Below are 23,073 nucleotides of genomic sequence, written 5' to 3'. Positions count from 1 at the left end.
GGTACCAAGAAAGTCGAGATTCAGGCCACTGTAGATTCCTTTCTAGCGCTCCAGGCCATTGTTCCAGTTCCTCAGGTGAAACGGGGACAAGGCAAATACCCCATCTACTTTCATTGTCCCAAAGAAGGAATGCACCTTTTGTCCAGTCTTAGATCTCAAAGGTCAAAATTGCTGCCTTAGAGAGTTCTGCTTTCACATAGAAACATTAAGAGCAATCATAGCCTTGGTTCAAGCGGGAGAGTTCTCACTGCACTTGATATCAAGGAGGCATACTTGCATATACTCGTATGGTTGCTACATCAGAGGTTTCTACGTTTTGCAGTTCTGGGCCGTTGCTTCCAGTTCAGGGCTTTGCCCTTCGGTCTCGCGACGGTACCAAGAACATTTACTGAGGTTATGGTGGTGGTGGTGGTGGCTGTCCTTCTGCACCAGGGAATTGGAGTTCACCTGTATCTCGATGACTTGCTCATTCGTGCGTTATCCTGTTCGGACAGAGTAGTAGTAATGGACAAAGTTGTCCATCTTCTTCAGTCGTTGGGTTGGGTGATCAGTTTTGAGAAGAGCAGACTAACTCCGCAGATGCTGGATTATCTGGGTATTCTATTTGACACAGCAAAGGAGAAGTTCTTCCTCATGGAACACAGGAGGTCAAAACTGGTTTTACAGATTCGCCTTCTCAGTCAAAGCAGGCCCAGGATCTGGGACTACTTCCAGGTTATGAGGTCAGTGATGGCAACGATGGAAGTGGTGCCATGAGCAAGGGCTCACATACATCTATTACAGGAGTCTCTTCTCAGCTGCTTCAGTGTCGCAGAAGTACAACCTTCATCTTGGAGGCTGATTGCCAGGCAGAGTTTGCGGTGATGGTTGTTGCCCAGGAGTTTGACCTCGGAGCTCCCTTTCTGATAACACAATGGGAGGTGGCAAAAATAGACTCCAGCAAGGCGGGCTGGGGAGCTCATTACAGGTTCAATCTGGCACAGGGCACCTAAACAGAACAAGAGTCTCTGTGATCGATAAATCACTTGCAACTCAGAGCAGTACAGAATGCCTTATGCAACTTCACTCCTTTCTGGTGGGGGCTCTGGTCTGAGTCTTCTCTGACAATGCAACAGCGGTGGCATATATTGAGCAAGGCAGTTCTGGCAACCATCCAATGGCGGTGGAGGCGGCCTCCCTCATGAGTTGGGTGGAGAAAAATCTTCTCTGCTTGTCTGCAGCTCACATCGTGGGGTCCTTGAATGTGGAGGTGGAATTTCGCAGCAGGCACTCCTTGGACCCGGGAAAATGGGAACTATTCAGCCAGGGTTTTCAGCTGATAGTGGACCAATGGGGTTCTCCTCTTCTGGACTTGAGGGCGACAAAAAGGAATGCCAAAGTACCCAAATTCTTCAGCTGTCAGAAAGAACTGGGCTTAATGGGGTCCATGGTAGGCCACGTGTTGAAAAGGATCGCATTGCACTGGGGTCAAATAATTCTTGTAGCCCCAGATCGGCCGCAGTATGCGAACCCAGTTCAACTGCTGGATGGGGATTCTCTCTGTCTTCTGAAGGTACATGGCCTACTGAAGCAAGGTCTGATGCTCACGGAGGATCCGTGCCCCTTTGGTCTTACTTCTTAGCCATTGAAAGGTCTCAGTTGAGACGATTTGGTCATCGCTACCTTGCTTCAGGCTCAGAAACACTCTACATCCATGGTGTATTCGAGGGCCGGTGTTCTGAGTGCGGACTTTCTCCCTTCTCTGCTCAGATAGCACACATCCTAGCGTTTTTCCAGGCAGGTGTTCAGAAAGGAATGGTGTTGGGTTCTCTGAAAGTCCAGGTTACGGCTTTAGCCTGTTTTGGAGGCCAACTACAGATGTCTCTTGGGGCTCACTGGATATTAACAATGCTTGCGACCTCCCTTTTGTACGCTTTGTTCAGCATGGAACCTTAATTTAGTCCTTTGAGCGCCTCCTTTTGAGCCACTCTGGGAGGCCTCCTTATGCTAAAGGCAGAGTTCTTGGTGGCTGTTGCATCAGCATGGAAGGTTTCAGAACTTAAGGCTCTCTTGTCAGGATCCCTTTCTTCTCTTTTCGGAGGTGAAGGTCTCCTTGTGTACAGTTTCTTCCGTTCTTCGGAAAGTGGTATCAACATTTCATTTCAAACAATCTGTGGAGCTTCCGTCCTTTTTTGCAGCGAGGGTGAAGAAGCTCAGTATTCTTCTTGAAGCTTTTCAATGTGCATAGAGTCCTCCATTACATATCTGGAATTCATAAATGAGTTTCGCAAATCAGACATACTGGCTGTGCTTTTTGGTAAACAGAGACTTGGCCTCCAAGTCCAAAATTACTAGATGGCCAAAGGAAACTATTGTGTTAGCTTATTTGTTTGCAGGGAAGCAGGTTCCTCAGGCCTTGTGGGCTCATTCTACAAGGCGTATAGTGACATCCTGGGTTGAGACTACCTTCCTATCTCCAATAGATATTTGCAAGGCAGTAACATGGTCGACGCTGCATGCCTGTGCCAAGCACTACAAGGTGGACATTGTGGTGCTCCTGGAAGTCAATTTTGGGGCTTCAGTTCTCGAGGTGGCAGCACCAGGATCCCATCCACTCTATGGATTGCTTTTGAACATCCCATGGGTTCTGGAATAGTGGGAAGCTATATAATGGAAGGAGAAATTTAGGTCTTACCTAATAATTTTTTCTTTCCATTAGTGCTTCCCACTATTCCACAGCCCCCCCCCCCCCTCCCCAAGGTTTCTGAGATGTTTAGTCAGTGTAAAGTAATGGGTCAAATAACTGTTGCCTTGCATGGTGCTTTCTGCATAACTCTTGTTATCTACAAGTTGTCCAGAGATTAGAGGTTCACAGTGTTTGCTTCTCTGATTAGTATTAGGTTAGTTGTTTAAGGTTGTTGTGTTTATTCTGAGTTTCTCCTTACTATTTATCTACATAAATACTGAGGAGCTGGACTGGATTCCAAGAGAGAGATGTGTCTGCTCAGTTTTCAGTTCCCAGTTCCCTATCTCCACCTGCTGGTTGATGGACACAATTATTCCACAGGGTCTGAAAAGAAAATTATTAGGTAAGACCTAATTTCTCCTTAAGTAGCTTCCTTCACTAACCTCTATTTCTTTACTTTTAAGAAGATGGGCAAGTTGTATATAGGCACTGTAATGTTTGTTTTGTTTTTTTTTTAAACCTGATATGTGCAAGAGAGTATATCAAAACTCAGCAATGTCGAGGAAAAAGGTATAGTCCTGACTGTTTTTTCTTTCTCGCTAGATGTCATACAGGCCCAAGTCTGACACCAACATACTGTAGGTGCTTGACATTTTTGGAACACTTCCAGCAGAATCTAAGTCAGGATTCATACAGGCATTAAAATCACTCCCAAGTGTCAGCTTACCCTGCGTAAATGAAGCTAATGGTACCTTAACTGTCTCATAAAAGGAGGCCCGATCTATATTAAGACCATATATATTTGCCAAGATAATTTCCTTGTAGTCTAGGAGCAGCTGGGCAAAAATACATCATCTTTTTGGATCTCTTTCTGAATCTGTGCTGTCACACTTTTATTTATTAGAAAGCCAACCCCTTTCATCTTGTTACCAGATTTCTCAGAGGGATATAGGGTTACCGAGTAAGATCCATGAGAAAGTAAGTATTCATGAGTTTCCCTGAAATGTATCTCTTGTATGGATACTATGTGCAGCTTCAGCCACTCCAGTTCCTGGAAGAAAAACTGTCACTTTCTGGGTGAATTTAGGCCTTAAAGATAACTTTGTACTCCACTAGGAAGCATATGGAAGAAAATGAACCCTCTGAACTCCTAAAACCTGCATGGAGTGATCCCTATGAGAGGCTTTTCCTTAAAATTACTTTTGCACAGAGTAACTAGGGGTTCTCTGGTCAAAGCAGTCGGAGAAAGGAAAATAAAACCCATAAAAGTAAAGCCACTTAAAAAAAATCCCACCAGTCCCATAAAGAGTACTGACCTCCACAAATCCAGAGTCCTAAATGATCCCAGAAGGGGAATAGAGAGGTTCTGACCAGTTATCCAACCATCTCTTCTCCCTCCCCAACATCTTTATCTGTTAGCTATTACTCCTAACCCTAACTCTGCATACATAACACATCCCTACTCAGTCATAACATTTATTCCAAACATCGGCTACAAAATAACAGGAACCCCCCACCAATGTTAGCAAATTTAACAAAAACATAATGGCCCAAAAGAGCCAAGTTTCATCTGATCAAACTGGACCAGAAGAATGATCTTATCTCCGGTGTTGTCATCTTACAGGCATATTTTCAAAGCACTTTGGGAGGCTAAGTTCCATAGGTTTCTATGGAACTTTGGGAGGCTAAGTGCTTTGAAAATGAGCCTCTGTGTCCTTCAAATTTCCCCATGCCTCATCCAGTACTTGATTTTTTTCCCTTTATCAGCACTTCTTCCAGAACCGGCTTAAAAGTCCCTCCTCTTGGTTAAGATGAAGGTAGATAGATCTTGGTAAACCTGAACTGAGGCACCTTGAAAGTTTAAGCAATCTCTTGCCCTTGTCTTCTGCTGAATCATAATATTTAATGAATCTCACTGTAACGTCTCTGGCTTATTATTGGGAGGAGTTCCTAGTGCCTGTTGGGCTCACTGTATTTCCACCATGTTTTGCCCTCCTGTTCGCCAGGCAATTGCTGCAGATTCTGCACAATTAATTGCACATCATCTTGATCTGTATATTCCAGGACTCCCCAAAAGCGAAGGTTCTTATAGAAATGATTTATAGTAGTAGTAGTAGTATCATGGTCCTCTATGTTTGTTTATAGAGAAGCTCCTCATGTTTCAAAGTCGGACTGTCCATTCTGGATAGGGTGTCAACAAGTGATTCTCCCTGTTCTCCATGTGAGACTAGAGTTCTTCAACACAGGCTCCCAAGTCCCTCGAGTCACTGTACATCTCAGCACACATCTCTTTTGATCATGTGGCGAATCTCCCCGAAATGTTTTATTTATTTTCAGATTTTGATTGAGTCTGTCAACACCTGCTCTCCAAGGAGCCACAATCCAATTCTGGCCTAGTCCCACACACTGGCAAAGCACGAGGCAGCCTTACTTTCTGCTTATTGAAATTCCTTCACTTGATTTAGGTTTTTGTCACATCAAGGTAGTTTAATTTGTTCCTTATTGCTGCAAGACTGACTGAGTCTGGTGGGGGATGATGATTAAGATTTTGTTGGAAAGGTTGCAGAAGCTGAAAATCAAGTGGCCATCTAGGGCGCTGATGTCGCTTTCTCCACTATTTTTTCCTTCTCATCAGCAGCAGATGAATCCAGAAACTTGTGGGTTATGACTATCTACCAGCAGATGGAGATAGAGGACACTGAATTGAACTCTGTCTTAAGGTATGGTATTCCCCTTGGTTTTATCTGCTCCATTAGCTCCAGTTCTGGGTTTCCTAGTTCATTTGAGCAGGGGGACATTTAGGCTGCTATTGAAGCCTACTCTTGGGGTACACCTGGTGGTGCCAGATCCCTCTCCTCTTGCTGCTTCATCATCCTTCACTCTCCTTCCTCGCCGTGCCCAAAAAAGAGTGACAGAGAGGACAGTTTTGAGGCTGCAGCGGCTCTATTCAGGAGAGTGGTTTTTCCTGCACTGTTTCCTCTGTGCAGTGCTTCTTCCCTAAAAGAGAGGCTGGCTGGATTTAGTGATCAAGTATATGCAGCATTTGGAGTATGTACCGCTTTAAATTCTCCTGCCTTGTCAGGTTTTTCAGGCTTGTGGTTTTATTTTTAGCTTGTGCTGAATGGCGGCTAAAGCAGTGAAATGCTGCTTTCGCTATGGGACGCAAAGAGCAGCGTTGTGGCAGTTTGCTTGTCATTTTTCAGTGCTCTGAGACAGATGGCGTGTCGGAACTCACAGGACCATCAGGTTTCCATACGGGCGAGCCGGCAATGAGATCTCAGGATTCTGGCGCTTCTTCAGCAATGGCGACCATTTCAGATTTCCACAATTTTTCTCCTGTGGGTGAGAGCAGTGTGGCTGTGCATATCCCTACTGCTGTCATAGGCCAGTTCCCAGTGGACTCTGCTGCTGCTGCAGGAACTTCTTCTCAGGGGCCCTTTTTCTCCTGAATGTGTCCTGCTTTTACACCAAGCATACTTGCTTAAGCGTTCTAATTTTGCTTCTGTGCATCAGCAAGCTATACAGCCCCTGCAGTCGAGCAGTTTCTCTAAGAAGAGGCGTTGGACAATGTTGCTGATGTAGAATCTATTTCTCCTCCATCTTCTTCTCCTGAGGGTGGTTTTTCTGCAGCTTTGTTGTGGTCTGTTTTGCCTGAAGTGCTAGAGAAGGGAGAGCTTTTGCCCTATGTTTCATAAAAGGAACTTCTTTTATAACTAAAGCTTTGGAGTTTCTCAATCTCTCTTCTCCTTCTTCTCGGCCTTAGGTGGCCACTTTCCAGTCCTACAGTGGCAAGCACTAAATAGCCTCCCAAGTCCTTCCTGGCATATGAAACGATGCAGGAACTCATTTCTGCACAATAGACTACTCCAGATGCCAGCCTCAAGGTGGCAATGGCTATGGCTCATCTATACCCCATATCTCCTGAGGAGCTGCAAAAGCTTCAGTTACCTAAGGTTGATGCCTTGCATTTATGTTTATTTAAAACTTAATATACTGCTTAACTATACAAACCATATAAAAGGAAATCCATAATGTGATAGGAAAGACCAATATACATTCACACAGAAATCATTCGCTCTAGGACCTCCAGTGCATTAAATTCATATTCAATAAAGAAGTTAATATACCCGCTCATTAGTATCGCAATCCATACCTCTTTTAAAAAAAAAAAAGAACTTCTATAAAATTTTTAATTTACTAAAATTTTCCTCTTGGGGAACAAAGTGGAAGCTGATTCCACAGTGAGGGGGCTAAATAAAAGAAAGCTCTAGACCTAGTCAACTCTAGCCTTGCTCTTCATACAGATGGAACTACTAATCTATGATCTTGTAAAGATCTCAGTGCTTGCGAAGGGGTATGCAAAAATTGTTAATGAATATAAATACCCGGGCTGCAAAGTGTAGTATGCCTTATGAGTCAAGACTAATATTTTAAACTTTATTCTATACCTAATTGGTAACCAGTGCTATTTCAGATAGAGGTGTTACATGATCAGTCATTCTACTATTGCCCATAAGTCTGAAGACATCTAATATTAGCACTAGAAATCCCTGCATATATTACATTGCAATAATCTAACTTTGAAACAAACAATTCATGAAGCATAGTATACAGTGTCTTCTCGTCAAACAAATGTCTTGTATATCTCAGCAATATCAATGTAAAGAAAACCTTTTTTAATAAGTTCAGAAACTTGTTTGTCGAATGGCAATTGTGAATCCACAGGGATCCATAAGTATCTAATTGAATCTACTGCTGGAAATAATAATCCCCATAAAATTGAGATAACATTAGGTATTATTACCAGTAATTCAACAAGTACAAGTTTTATTAATATTTAGAACTAACCAGTGTTCTTGTAGCCAGCTGGGTAATGCTATTAAACAATTTTGGATGTCTCTTAGATCAGGGTTCACAGGATTCAACTTTGCAACTATTAATATATCATCCACGTAACAAACTTTAACACCAAATTCTTGTATAAGCTCTTTAGCCTTCTTAATAGGCTTCTGTCTACCGAAAACATCAGTAACTGTAGCCACTCCCTCTGCTAATCAATTAGCCACATACAAAAAGTAACTCAAATTAAGGGGGCTGTTCTGCAACTTAAGGCCACTAGTGTTCAGTCTCGCATCAAGCAGCCTAGTTTGGAAGGTTCACCAATGGTTCCGCAGCTTCCTAAAATCTAGATTGTATCAAGTGAAGTTGTCGGGTTCTCTTTCACCATCCTGGTCTCCTGACTGCGGGATGCCACAGAGCTCGCTGCTATCTCCAGTCCTGTTCGATGTTATGATGGCTCCATTAGGTGAACGGCTGGAGGCTGCGGGGTTCTGCGCTTTCACTTATGCGGATGATATCACAATCTATACCCCTTTCAAGACTGGTCTTCCAGAAATTGTCCTAAGATTAGGCTTGGTCTTGATTTGTTGGAATCCTGGGCTTCCGAATTTAAATTTAAGATAAATAGAGATAAGACTAAATTTCTTGTGGTAACCAACCCCTTCAGCTGTACCATATATAATAATTTTACCATTGATAACACATCCTACCCCCTAGACACTATGTTTAGGGTACTGGGTGTATTAATTAACTATCAACTCATGTTCAAAGCTCAGGTTTCCTCAATAGTAAAGTGGTGTGATAGCCATGTTAGTCCACTTTTAAAGGTAATAAATAGACATTAAAACATAGAAAAGAAAATAAGATGATATCTTTTTTTTATTGGACTAACATACATTTTTTATTAGTTTTCGAAGGTAACCTTTCTTCAGATCAGTAATAAACAAATGTTGATAAATAACAGTATATATACAAGTGAAACATCAAAGCATTCCAATGACAGTCTTCACAGGAATACTACTACTTAACTACTACTTAACATTTCTAAAGCGCTGCCAGGGTTACGCAGCGTTGTACAATTTTAACACAGAAGGACAGTCCCTGCTCAAAGAGCTTACAATCTAATGGACAAGTAGGTGAGGTGGGTAAGGTGTGAAACATGGGAGCTGGGTGGATGAGAGACAGGGATTGATAGATGCATAGTAGATAAGAAGGTGACAAATCGGTAGAATTTTATGTTTTATAATGGGCTAGAAAACCTAGATCTTTAAGTCCTGTCTGGGGGGTGTCAAAATATTTAATCATTCTGACTTGGATTGTCTTAAAGTTTCCTTTTAGTATTCTCACCATAAGTGTTCTGGTTCTGTAAAGAGCTGTCCCACAGAGGTGACATCCTGGTTGGCACTGGCATTTTTGATGTCTAAGTAAATTAAAGCTCGTCTTTAGCATCTGGCTTGTTTCTCCAATATAGCACCCTTCTTCAATAGTGAAAAAACCCTTCAGGTCTCTTTGGAAGCTGAGGAGAACCGGATCATATTTCTCACCTGACTTCTTTAGACTGCTAGTTCAGTCCTTGGTTTTAACTTGGTTCGATTACTTCAATTCCATCTATGCAGGATGTAAGTTACATTCGGGCATAGGAGCCAACTTTTCAAAATGATTGGGGGTGCTGAATTTTTTTTTTTTTACAGGTGGTGCATTCCCCCCTCGCTCTCCCCTCTCCCCCCTCCAAGTTCCAGGCCCCCTCCCTCCAAATTTTAAAAGTCATCTATCTTACCTCATCGGGGTTAGGGCGGCAGCAGCAGTAAAAAGCATGCAGGCTCGGCTTGGTGCTTAGTTGAGTTTTCCCTTCTCTCTCGCTCAGCTCTGGTCCCACTCTTGCGGAAACAGGAAATGAGGGCGGGACCACAGCTGAGAGAGAGAGAAGGGAAAACTGAACTAAGCACAGATCCAAGCCTGCATGCTTTTTACTGCTGCTGCTGCCCTAACCCCGACGAGGTAAAATAGATGACTTTTAAAATTCGGAGGGAGGGGGCCTGGAACTCAAAGGAGGGAACGAACTTCCGGTCAGAGACATAACCAGGTTTTGCTGTCAGGGGGAGCAGACTTTTGTACATTAGGCACTGGTCAGTGTTTGACAGGCGGTTTTGCCGGTATTGTTGCTCAGGTGCAGTGACTGTGGCTGGCAACGATTAATACAGGCTGACTCTGTTGCATCCCACCTACAAGGAAACTGGAAGTTACATGAGGAGACGGGAGGTAGCAGAGGTCCCAGGACCGATCAGAGCAGGCAGCCTGTCTTAACTGCAAGTAAAATTAATAAAATTGTGACCATCACCTCAGGAATACTCCTTTCACCGGTAGAAACTTTGCTCAATCAAATAGTTTGCAGCAGGAGTCTGAAGATATTAAGCGAAGTAGGCTTCAGTCTTGAAGTGCTGTGGGGGGGGGGGGGGGGGGATGATACTAGTACGGACGGTACGGTACTACGGTGGAGTGGGAGACAAAGTACAATTTTTTTTTTTTAATCTGTCGGCCCCGCCGGACGCCGAACTTCCAATGGGTAAAATATTGGGGGTGCTCGAGCACCCACAGCACCCACGGAGTCGGCGCCTATGCATTCGGGTACACTGGCTATTTCGCTGTCCCAGGAGGGCTCACAATCTAAGTTTGTACCTGAGTCAATGGAGGGTTAAGTGATTTGCCCAAGATCACAAGGAGCAGCATTTGAACTGGCCACCTCTGGATTGCAAGACTGGTGCTCAAACCACTAGGCCACTCCACTCCACTCTAGTTGTTTTGCCACCTGGATTTGGTGATTTAAGAATGTGCTTTTATGGAGATCTTTTTGACCTGAAAGGGATCAATCACCTCGTTTGCATGCACCCTCAGTTTTAGTGTTTGTTTCAGTGAGAGCACAGATGTGGAGGAACAGTAAGGCTGTGGTCCTCTGTAAACAATCTAGCATAATCTTCACCCCTCCCCATCTCTAGCATTAACTCTGCCCTGTGAATATTAATGCTTCTGTAAACACATTTTGCGGTTGTTTTTACTGTCATCCTATAGATTTCATTTCGTCTGTATTAAAAAAAAAAAAAGTGTTAACTGTAGTAAAGTGATGCTGACTTGACCTGGTTTTCTACTCAGCCTTGTACAGGAGTTTGCTGGTGAGTGTAAAGGCAGATGCCTCCAGGAGGAGGACCAGGAAGAAAGCTGGTCAATAATCGAGATGGTACTCTAGATGATTTAAAAGATTCATAAGAAGCAGTAGCTACAGAACCAAAAGTGAATCCTCCTTGTGGGAAAGCCCTAAGCCAAAGGAGGCAGCAGAGAGGAAATCCCCCCTGTGAGTCACTTGGATTGTGAATCATAAAATGATGAAAATCCAGGCAACACCTGGTCTGTAGGAGGTAACTAGATCACTGAATCCAGGCCCCTGTATTTTATCTGTTGTTTTTCAACCTAAGGAATGAGTGAGATGAAGATCTTGCCCTATTCTCTGCTTATTCGTTTATTTGGCTAATAAAACAGTATAAAGAAGGATTCCAAGTTAGATTCTTAGGGTCAAGCTAAGGTTTCATATTAACCAAAAGGAAGTAATGCCTGATGCTGAATATTGAGAAGACTTCCTTAAATCCATTCCGTTTTTGCTTTGTGTTGTGCAGAAGTGGGGCTCACTAGCATTGAATCATTCCACTTATAGGTGCCTTAGAAACTGTGTGAATTGCTTTAGCTGAGTTCTTCCTAAGGTACTACTTTGGTAAGTCTTGAGGGCTAGAACTGGTGGCGAGCATTTTGACTTATCCCTATCTGTTCATTGTCAATTTTCCTTGCCAATCTAGTGTGACCCTTTCCTCTCTTGCACTGCAGTTCCCTTTTTGTTTTTCTGTTATTACATTATACACTGCCTTTACAGCAACCCCTGGTGTATTTTTTAAATACTTTTATGTATAAATCCATAGTGGTAGTGCAAGAACCATCAAGCTACAAGACACTTAAAAGACCATGTAACAAACATTGTGTTACCAAATTACATTATTTTTTTTGTTTGTTTCATCCTGTTAACATTCCCAGCCCACCCCCCCCCTTTCCCCATCATATCATGTTAAAAAATTAAACAAAAAAAAGTCTTTACCTACACCAGATTAGCTCTTTTTTGGAGCAGGAAGTAAAACATATCCCCCTAGACCAGCAGTTCTCAAACCAGTATGTTATAAGCACCCAGTTAATATGTTGTAGGGCTAGCCAACAGAAACAGCAGCAGTTTGCTGCCTGCACAGCTCAGGAAGGAGCATGGCATTAGGGTTAGTGTAGGTGTTTCTTGCTGCCTGTGCTCTTCTCTCCCATCTGCTGTCCTGAGGCTGCACTTCTTTTTTTTTTTTTTTGAAGTGGGGAAGGGATGTAGAGCTGCTGGATTATGGAGAGGGAAGAGGGGACACGGAACTGGTACACTATAGGGGTATGGGGGAAAGGGGACACAGAGTTGCTAGATCATAAGGGGGGAGTAGAGAGAGGATAGGGTGTTGCTGGACTTTAGGAGTGAGAAGGGAGGGAGGAATAGGCAGGACATGAAACTGCAGGACCATAAAGGAGAGGGGACAGGGAGTTGCTGGACCATAGGAATGGGGGGGGGGGGGGGGGGAGAGGGGACATGGAACTGCTAGATTATAGGGGTGGAGGGAGAGAGGGAACTCGGAGCTGCTGGATTATAAGGAAAGGAGGAGAAGACAAGGAATTGCTGGATTGTAGGGGTGGTTAGGAGGATAGGGGACAGGGAGCTGCTGAACTATAGGGATGGTGACATGGACACAGCTGTTGTATCATAAGGGGGCGAGGACAAGGAGTTGCTGGACCATAGGGGTGGTTGGGGGGAGAGAGAACATGAGCTGCTGGGCTATAGGGGTTGGGGAGGAAGAGGTGGGAAATGAAGCTGCTGGAAAATAAAGGAGAAGGGACAGAGCTGCTGGACTATAGGGGTGGGAAGAGAGAGGACACAACTGCTGGACCATAGGAGTGGTGGAGAGATAGGTGACATGGAACTTCTGGACTATAGGGGTGGGGGATGTGAGGAGACATGGAGCTGCTGGACTATGGGGGGGAGGAGGGGACATGAAGCTGGTGGTCCATAGGAGTGTAGGAGAGACAGGGTGATGCTGAATTATAGAGAGGGAAGGGAGAAGGGACAGGAAAGTGCTGGATCATAAGGGTGGAGGGAAAATGAGGGAATGGAAGAAGACAAGCGGAAATTTGAGAGGACAAATGGACATAACACACTGGAGAGAGCAGAAGACAGGAAAGCAGAAAAGAGAAACTGGGACCAAACACGTTTGGGGGGGGGGGGGGAATAAAATGACTAAAGGTAGAAAAAAGTGCTTTATTTTGAATTTAAGTGGACTATGTTAGCTTTGAGAAATGTGTAACTCCGATGTCTTGTTATTTGTTTAGTTAAAAGGAAACGCCTTTCTGTTTTTCTCTCTCCCATGTTGCAGTATAAGCCTAGTTTGACTTACTGAGATTCCCAGTTCAGTTTTGTCTTCATTTTTCTATTTCTCATTTTTGATCCCTTGTTCTGTATTTAATGAGGGTCTCGAGAAGCAGCAAGGTAAAAAGATCCTGACCCAATCTGGCTCCTTAGTCCAGCCACTACTGTAATTTATGAACCCCTTCACATGTTATCATATCTTTAACACTTAGAGGGGCATAATCGAAAAGGACGTCCAAGTTTTGTTGAGGACGTCCTCGCAAAACGTCCCGAAGGAGGGGCGGGGAAACCCGTATTATCGAAACAGGTTGGACGTCCATCTTTCGTTTCGATAATACAGTCAGGGACGTCCAAATCTTGAAATTTAGGTCGTCCCTAGACTTGGTCGTTTCAGATTTTCGGTGATAATGGAAACCAAGGACACCCATCTCAGAAACGACTAAATGCAAGCCCTTTGGTCGTGGGAGGAGCCAGCATTTGTAGTGCACTGGTCCCCCTGACATGCTAGGACACCAACCGGGCACCCTTTGGGGCACTGCAGTGGACTTCAAAAATTGCTCCCAGGTACATAGCTCCTTACCTTGTGTGCTGAGCCCCTCAAAACCCACTACCCCCAACTGTACACCACTACCATAGCCTTTACAGGTGAAGGGGGGCACCTAGATGTGGGTACAGTGGGTTTGTGGTGGGTTTTGGAGGGCTCGATGTTTCCTTCACAAATGTAACAGGTAGGGGGGAGATGGGCCTGGGTCCACCTGCCTGAAGTGCACTGCACCCACTAAAACTGCTCCAGGACCTGCATACTGCTGTCACGGACCTGAGTATGACATCTGAGGCTGGCATAGAGTCTGGCAAAAAATATTTTGAAAGATATTTTTTGAGGGTGGGAGGGGGTTAGTGACCACTGGGGGAGTAAGGGGAGGTCATCCCCAATTCTCTCCGGTGATCATCTGGTCATTTCGGGCACCGTTTTGTGCCTTGGTCGTAAGAAAAATACGACCAAGTAAAGTCGTCCAAGTGCTAGTCAGGGACGCCCTTTCTTTTCCTTTATGGGTCGAGGACATCCATGTGTTAGGCATGCCCAAGTCCCACCTTTGCTACGCCTCCGTTACGCCCCCTTGAACTTTAGCCGTCACTGCAACGGAAAGCAGTTGGGGACATCCAAAATCGGCTTTCGATTATACTGATTTGGATGACCCTGTGAGAAGGACTTCCATCTTCCGATTTGTGTCGAAAGATGGGCGTCCTCTTTCAAAAATGAGCCCGTTAGTATTCCTCTCCATGTCCAGTAATGTATACCACCTGCACTAGCCATGGGACAAAGAAGTTTCCTGTCAGTGGCAACAAAGGAGTAACCTTATGATCAAGCTTTAATTTTTTTACATAGCCAAATCCATATTTGTCATAACAGTCACACCAAAATTTGCTTAGCTAAAGAACTACCTATCTAAGATTCAGTGACAATGTAATGTCTAGGTCAGATCTATTGGATGTACCTTATAATGTGAAATGCAGTCTATTGGATTAAAAATTCCTCTTATTACACACTAACTGCACTATATTTATGAAGATCTGATATGGATAATCTCTCTTTTACCATAAAATAAGGTGTATTTTTATTATCCTAGCTTTGGGAAAAGAGAGTTTAGGGAAGAGGGTGTCTGAGCACATGGAACTACAGGTATAAAATATCACTATCTGAAAACAAATGGAATGACCTGAGATGGAAAACTTGCAGAGTGAGAAATCAGAGGCAGTATCAAGTTGTCATCCTCTCCCTTTTTCTTTAAAGTGCTCCCACCCCTTCCCTCTGTCACTAGTCCCGCTAGAGCTGAGAATCCCTCACATGTGAACATTCTTTGCCATGTCTCTTTTTTTTTTTTTTCTTCCTCTTCTGCAGGACATTTAGAAAGAAATCCAGCAGTATTAAGCGAGCGTCTCCTATCCCACAGCCAAGCACCCACACTTCCTCCTATTACACTGAGACAGTCACCTATATAAACAGTGGCAGGGAGCCCACTGCTAGGACATCATCGTTCTTGGAGCAGCAGCTGGAGAAGGACTCTCATTGGGGTGAGTGTGGTAAACGCAGCTGACTGAAGCCAATGGTCGGTCGTATGGTAAGTGAAAACTGCAGTGCTGCTGTGCCGCTGATTGCACAGTCCTGTAAGACAGTCCAGTCTCTGTTAGAGTCACTCTGTGGTGGATCTTGAGGAGCAGAGCATGTGTGCAGAAGGTTGGATGCTTGTATCCAGGAATGCCTACATGCACTGCATGGAGGGGGGGCATTCTTTTTCATCCTGCTAGACAAGATCACATGGATGGGTTGTGTTCCCTTCCTGACCAACAGGTGGAGGTAGAAAAACTAAATCTGTTCCAGTGATATGACCTGTATAGGAGCTTTAGTTGGAGGAGGAGGGATTAGCACTCCTTCCTCCTCTGCCAGGCACCACCTCAAAATGGCAGCGCCTTGTCCAGTGGGCAGGGCTTAACTTTCATATAAGGGAAGCGCACATGCCCTGGCACAATCCTCCCGCAGACACAGACCGATAATACTAATAGTGCACATAAGTTTGCATGCTATTAGCATTGCTCATAGGGGCGTTATTTTTCTGCGCTGTTCCGGTGGTAATTTTACTGTGCTGTTTGGAAGAGCGCAGGGAAATTGATCATCGGCCTGTCATTTGGGCAGTACTTGGGCCTGCGTGGCATGCAGTGGGAGGCCCACTCTGGAGGACAAGGCCATCAGCAAAGCTCCTGGCTGTCCCGAGTGCAAAGAGCTGCAGGGCAGGGAAGCTTGGTTTCCTCATAGGAGCGCACACTTTTGGCAATAAATTCTGCCATTTATAACTGTGCCTTGTGGCGTGCTGCAAGCCTACTTGGGTCCTTCAGGTGAGGTTACCATATTTTTCCCCTGGATCCCAATCTCATGTGGCAGATGGTGTGGGATTCCCGGAACTTTGACACATACCTCAAGATACCCTGGTGGTCTAGTGGCTTCTTTGGGGCAGGAAAGATTCCTACTCTTTCCTGCCCACTGCTTTGGTGTTGATCCTCCCCTGTCTGCTCTTTTAACATGGTTGCCAAGACTTCCAGCGGCGGCCTCGCGAGACTTCCACAACCAGTTGCCAACCAAAAAGTCGTATATGAGCCGGGGTTTCCCCCTTCCAGCAAAAACACCCTAATTCCCTCTGCAAAGAAGCCAAATCCCGTCCTACAAATGCTGTAGGGAGAGTTTGCATAGTAACTATCTGGGGAAAATTATTATTTGAATTAAGGCTATTCTACCTGAAGGAGAGAGGAAGGTCCCACCAAATCCTCAACTGTGCTTTAGTTTGTGTCATCAGCCTATGGAAGTTGAGTTTGTATAGTCGATTGGTGGAGAAGTAGCCTAGTGGTTAGTGCTGTGGACTTTTATCCTGGGAAACTGAGTTCAATTTCCACTGCAGCTCCTTGTGACTCTGGGCAAATCATTTAACCCTCTATTTCCCCAGGTACAAATATATACTACGTAAACTGCTTTGAATGTAGTTGCAAAAACCACAGAAAGGCGATATATCAAATTACATTTCCCTTTCATAGACAAGAGAACCCCCATATAAACAAATGAACCCTCTGCTCAGCGTAAAGAAAAGGGCCCAGGGCCGCCACACCAGCTCAACAGAAGGAAGAACCTCAGATTTCTCTAGATTTAATTTGAATCCGATAGTCCCCATATTCTCCAAAGCATTCTATTAACGCCTATAAAGAGTTCTCTGGATTTAATAGATGGACCAGTAGATCATCTGCAAAAGCTGCCACCTTGAAGTATAAGTACCTATGCCTTCTATCTCAGGGTTATTTAAAATATCTTGAATAAGAGGATCCAGAGTTAAAACAAACAGTGGGGAGAGGGGGCAGCCCTGAGGGGGTCCCCCAAGCAATGCTAATTGTGTCAAAGAACACCCCACTTACCCAGGTTTGAGCTTTAGGGGAATCATACAAGGTCTCAACAACACCCACGACGTAATCCCCTAGGCCATATTTTCACAAGGTGGCTAGCATAAATTGCCAGGAGACCCTATCAAAGGCCTTTTCTGCATCAAAACTCACTAAAAGGGAACGCAGCTTATTAAGGTGAACCACTTCCAGGGAGGACAGAATTTTGCATAGATTTTTAGATACCCTCCGCTCCCTGACAAAGCCACTTGTGGGTCAGTGATCAGCTGAGACAGTACACGGGCCAAATTATTAGCCATCACCTTAGCTAGAAACTTTACTTCAAAGTTAAGGAGGGAAAGCAGTAGAACTCGGGTAAAGAGTGATCCTTACCCGGTTTTGGGCAAGACCACGATTTGCACCATGGAAAGGGTATCTGGCATGCTCTTCTGTACTAACATTGAATGAAATCTCTGTCAAGGGGAAGGCAACATAGTCTTGGAGTATTTTATAAAATTCTGCCCGAAATCCATCTGGCTCCGGGGTTTTATGGTTGGGGCTATGACTAGTAACCAATTTAACTTCATCCACTGAAATGGGTCTCTGAAGGATCTGGACAGAATCTGCATCTAAAAATGGGAGATCCATACTATTCAGATAGGTTGTATCCAAATCCTTATAATACAAAGAGGCATAATATCTATGAAAGTTAGCAGCAATATCTCCATTATCTGACACCAAAGAACCTGAGGAATTTCTCAAAGACTGGACCATTTTACTTCCCTCCCATTGTGTCACCAGTCTTGCCAAAAGAGCCTCTTATTTATTACCATGGCAGTACAATTTATATTTGTAATAGAGCCAGGATCTCAGTGTCCTGTGGTGAAGTGTTCAGAGTTAACTGAGATGCTAGGCATTATTCTCTGTGTTCCCAAATAGGAACCCTCCCATAGAACGTACGCTGGGACTGGAGCAATTGTTCCAACCGTAAGATCTCTCTGTCTCGAGCTCTATGCTTTTGCACCACATAAGCAAGTGTCTCCCCCTCAAAACTGCCTTTGCCACATCCCAAAGTAGTATAGGGGTTATCTGATGTTGGGCATTAAAGGCTTTGTAATACTTCCACTTAGCTATCAACAAATCATGGAAGGTGGTATCGTAATAAAGATCTGGGGGTGAATTGCCATGGTGGAGGGTCCCCTCCATTTCCTACAGGACACCAAAGCAACCATACCAAAGCATGATCTGAGATTTGGTAAGCATCAGTGTCTGTGGAACTAATATGAGAGAACAAAGACTGTGAGACCAATAAGTAGTCTGTGCAAGACTGAGTATGGTGGGCTCTGGAGAGATCAGTATAATCTTGGGTCGTAGGGTGCAAATCTAACATCAGGGCCCATTAAGCAATGGTATTCTTTTAGTCAAACCAATCCGATCAGACCTTCCAAGATTTGATGTATCCAAAGAAGGATCTGACATGGTATTGAAATCTCTCCCCAGTATCAAAGGGAAATCGCCCAGAGAAGCTAATTCCTTAATAAGGGTAACAAAGAATGTCGGTCATGGACATTGGGAGCATAAGCGTTACACAGTCACCCATTGTTGGTCTCTTGTCATGTGAACTATCACATAATGGCCATTCGAATCAACAGTCTGCTTGTGGATTTTGGATATCCAGCGATTTATGGAATAAAATAATACAACCTGCCTTTTTTCTTAGTAGCAGGGGAAGCCGCATAAGCTCCCACCCACCATCTTTTAAATTTAACATGTTCGATATCATCCAAATGCATTTCTTGTGCTTTTGATATGTGTTTTCCATTCATGGCTTGTAGAATTTTGCTGCGCTTAATTGGGGAGGACACACCTCCCACATTCTATGATGCAATTTTAATATTCATGTAATCCCAATTTACCTTGGGACCAGACTAGATAAGCACATACAAAGTACAGAGAAAGGTGTCCAGCCTATCACCCCCCTCCAACTGTAGCAAGGAAACAACGCCATGTGAAAGAGAAACAAAGACACTGTCTGAACTCTGTAATGTATAGTACAATCCCATTTGGGATTGGAAAAAATATAACATACCCCACCACCAAAACAAATATCCCATTCCCCCATTCACCGCCCTCCACCCCCCCCCCCCCAAGGCTCCACCATAGTCTACCCACACCTGCCACCTCTCCCTTTTAGATCCACTTCCTAATCCCCAACTAGGGAAAATGTTCCCATGGAGAGTAGCCTCCGCTCCCCCTCCCCAGACAGTCAGCCCCAACGGCCACAGAAAGAAAATACTGTAAGCAAGAAAAGGCAATTCAGAAGAGATCTGGCAACAAGAGGCTCCCGAATTCCACCTCCCCTGGCCTCAAGAGAGGCTTCCATTGCACATTTCATCACCACAGCAGAAGTCGGCAAAATTAAGGCTATCCAGCTTCCTGCACCAAGGTAAAGATCCTGCTGACCCTGGTCCATCACTCAAAGTTTGGCTGTATAGAGAAGCTCAAATGGCACTTTCTGTCTCAATCTAGAGCAATGTGGAGCAAATTCCCATTTCTGAGCAGGTACCTTTGGTGAATAGTCTTGGAAACAGAGAAGTCGCCAACCTTTGTATTCCAATTCTCTGCCCTGAGAGACTGCAGAATCATAGTCTTATGAGCAAAGCTCAAAGAGTTGCATTATACCACTCTAGGCCATCGATCTCCTTGCCTTTTTGGTCCAAGCCTATGGGTTTGTTCGATCCGAAGGGGACCCGCATTGTCCAGAAGCGCCAGAGATGTGAAACAAAGCCTCAAGAAAACCTCTCAGTTCTTCAGCTGTAATTGATTCCGGGATGCCCACCACCTGGAGATTGTTCTGGCGTGAGCGGTTTTCCAAATCAAGTTTTTCCTCCAGGGTCTGCACTTTTGGATGTTAGCTCGATGCTCTCTAGGCATCCTTTCACTGAATCAATTTTATCAGTTTCTGGAATTTATCTCCCCAGGTCTTGTCCATAAGCGAGGCCACTTCTTGTGAGATTTTCACAGCCCAGAGAGAACCCACCAAAGGGCCCGGTTAACTAACAGCATCAGGTACCTTGGGTGCGATTTTTATCTCGCTCCTTACACAGGAGTTTGGACGCCATAGATAGTCTGGGAGGGGGCAACCAAAGAGTAGGAAGTCAATATTCCCAGATAAATTCAACAGGAGGATGAAGGAGTGAGCTCAGACAGTCCAAAGCAGCACCCCCCCCCCCCTAAAAAACCCACAATGCAGCCCTGTTCTCAGACTACTGTGCAGAGCCACTGGGAGGACCATCAAGAGCCAAGAGGTGCAGGCACAAGGTGAGAAAAAGAAAAAATAATAATAAATAATAAAATAAAATAAGATAAAATAAAAAGGGAGGGAAGGAGGGGGGACTGCAGAGCTTCTTTCCTAGTACAGCTTGGCTGGGACTGCTTCTTGAAGGAGGCCCCCTCCTGGCTTCATGTGCCATCAAGTGCCACTCACTGCCTGGTCCCCAGCAGAGTCAGGACCCTTCCAGCCCTCTTGGATGGTCTTGCACCATCCAGGAGGCAGCCGCAGCAGATACCACCATCCCGAAGGCTGCCACAAGTTCCCTCGCTGACTTCCCATCACTTCCAGCTTCCATGTATGAGCTGATTCTGGCAACACTAAGAGCGGGCCCAAATTTTGCCGGCATGTTCTCTGCTCCATCGGCGGCTGTCTGCACCCTGGATCAGCACCTCGGATCTTGCAGGGTGCTTCAGGTTAGGTGTTGCTTCGGTACTGGTCACTGGCTTGGAGGTGGGGAGGCAAGTCTTGGAGGGTGACCCGGGAGCTCGGCAAACTGCGGCCATCTTGGCCAAGAGCTTCACCAGAAGTGCCCTATTTTGCATGACTTGTAAACAATCTAGTAATCTCTTAGTACAGCAAATTAGAGCTCAATTACAGTAATCAAATCTGGCCAGAACAAGCGCTTGAAAAAACAATCTAAACATTTAAATTTCAAAATGTTTCCTAATAGCTCTAAGTTTTCTTAAAGTAGTATACTTCAATATTGTGTTTTCAATCACCAGGGATAGACAGGTTTCCTGGAGTCCTGCAGATCTTGCTTGTCCTTCGCTATTGAAAATATGATAGTTGAAGCAGCACCCTCCAGTAGCAAGACTAAGTAGAGGACTCCTGCTCAGCTTAGAGGAAACAGTACCGGCCCTATAAAGTATGACGCTTCACCCCAAACAGCTACTGTGTCTTGAAATTTATTGATGAACCCATCTAAGGAGCTGTTAACTTCTGCTTTCTCTCTTCTGCACAAGCACACAGCCCTATGCTATCTCTCCCCTCCACTCCTTCCCGCTATGCCTATGTCATGTACTTGGTCCATTGTTAACCAAAGTCTACATTTCTTTAAACAGAGACTGACTTGTTTCGCAAGAGACTGGGTACTGATAACACATACAGCAGCTCCACCAATGGAGTATCGGACACCAAGACAACCTACGATGTGTATGGATCTTCATCTGGATATTCCTCTGAGGAAGATTATACAGGTAAAGGGGGTACTTGGAATGGTTAACTTCTCATATTTTATAGTGCATGATATAAATTTGAGGTATTCATAAAGCAATTATGAAATTGTCCTTCATTTCATTTATTGAATAGATATAGAAGAAATTAGAAAGTACCAAGAGTGGTTTAGCCATTGTACCCTACTTCTAAGATTTGGCACAGTGCTGGTGCATGCAATGGAAAGGCATATGGCACAGTGATGAATTATCTCAAATCAGTACTCTTTGTAATTAGTGGGCCTCTGCTACCATCTGTCTTTTTTCGTTGTTGGTTTTTTTTTAAACTTGTGTTGGACCTACATAAAGAATAGATATTTTTTTTGTTGACAAAATTTTGTTAATAAAAATATAACATAGCACAAATACAATGCCTCAAGTAACATAATTTACAGCTCCTCAAAACATAGTTGCTCAGTGAAACAATGCCAAAGCACATATAACTGTTTTGATATCAGAACCATTTCCCTTCCCCCCCCCCCCCCCGACTCACAGAAAACTGTACAATATCGGAGCATGCCGTTGGGCCTTCCGCATCCCTTCCTCACCCAAACATCCCAGTCCTTTCCACCTCCCCTTTAATCTCCCCTCTTGCAAAGAACAGAATTTTATTGTCTACCTGACCAGTCCAGAATAAGCAGGTTTTTCCCCTCTACCATCTGCTGGAGACAGAGAACAACAGCTTGTGAACTCCTGCTTATATAGGGCACTGTGCAGCCCCAGCCACCCCCATATTCACTGTCTACATCAGATAGTAGGTGGCTATATCAGTGCATTGTGTTTCTATAACTGGTTTGGATGTGTTTCCTGGGCCCAGTTGGAGAACTAGTCGCCCAGTTGAACCTGGGCAACTGGGAGTTTTTCTGAGTCCTCTGCCTAATCTTAGGAGGAGGAGTCCATGTCCCTTTCCTTCCTCTCTCTCTAGCCCCCTCTTTCTTCTTTCTTTACCCTCCTTATCTTAGGACTAATCTTGCTCTGCTTGCATTCCTCTTCCCTCCAGAAGCACTCTATTTAAAAAAAGAGATGTTTTTGCAGGAGTTCTGCCAAAGTGGTAGGTAAGGCTGGCAGGGCAGGTGGTGAGGACTCTTTCCCTGGGACAAAGAGAGAAGGACAGGCCAGTTCAGCATTGGGTGCTGTGCAAGTGCTGCAGCTGAGTCACTGCAGCCTAGAACAGCTTTGGGAGTGGGTACGTGCAGTGCATCTTTCTCTGCAGCAGTGCAGGATCTTGCTGAGCACTGGGAGTGGCGCAGGGAGTCCTTGGCAGCGATGGTCACATGTGCTACTCCTACTGCGGGCCCCCTGCTTGAGGGAGCTCAGAGTAGTGCAGATCCTGCTGCAGTGGAACAGCGGGGCATCCTCAGCATGTGGAACTGCTGGTTGGAGCTCAGGCTGATTTCCAAGGGAGGGTGGTTAGGTTGGAATTGAGCAGCACTTTGCTTGGTACCAGGAGGCCTCAGTGGTATGGGGATGGCCAAAGGGGGGAAAATGGAGGGAAAACCTCTACGTATACAGTCACAAAACAAAGAGAAGAGGTGGACTAATGGTGCTCCCACAGTGAAGGAAAATAGGATACCAGACAGTCAAGCAAAGGTAAAAATAACAAATTATTGAACAACTAGTAAAA

At 44.7% G+C, this 23,073-nt stretch overlaps 1 protein-coding gene across 4 annotated transcripts in view; it reads left to right on the top strand.

Annotated features, from left to right (window-relative positions):
* The window catches only part of SUN2 (Sad1 and UNC84 domain containing 2), a 127,271-nt gene that overhangs the window by 29,072 nt on the left and 75,126 nt on the right, over window positions 1–23,073 (top strand). For all 4 annotated transcript variants that reach the window (XM_030210843.1, XM_030210836.1, XM_030210829.1 and 1 more), the window contains exons 3-4: window positions 14,887–15,059; window positions 21,300–21,434. In XM_030210843.1, coding sequence (XP_030066703.1) covers window positions 14,887–15,059; window positions 21,300–21,434 — 308 coding nt within the window. The remainder of the gene's footprint in view (window positions 1–14,886; window positions 15,060–21,299; window positions 21,435–23,073) is intronic.

Source organism: Microcaecilia unicolor, chromosome 1, assembly GCF_901765095.1.
Source record: "Microcaecilia unicolor chromosome 1, aMicUni1.1, whole genome shotgun sequence".
Taxonomy (NCBI): Eukaryota; Metazoa; Chordata; class Amphibia; order Gymnophiona; family Siphonopidae; genus Microcaecilia; species Microcaecilia unicolor.
This window is presented reverse-complemented; position numbering and strand designations above follow the sequence as displayed.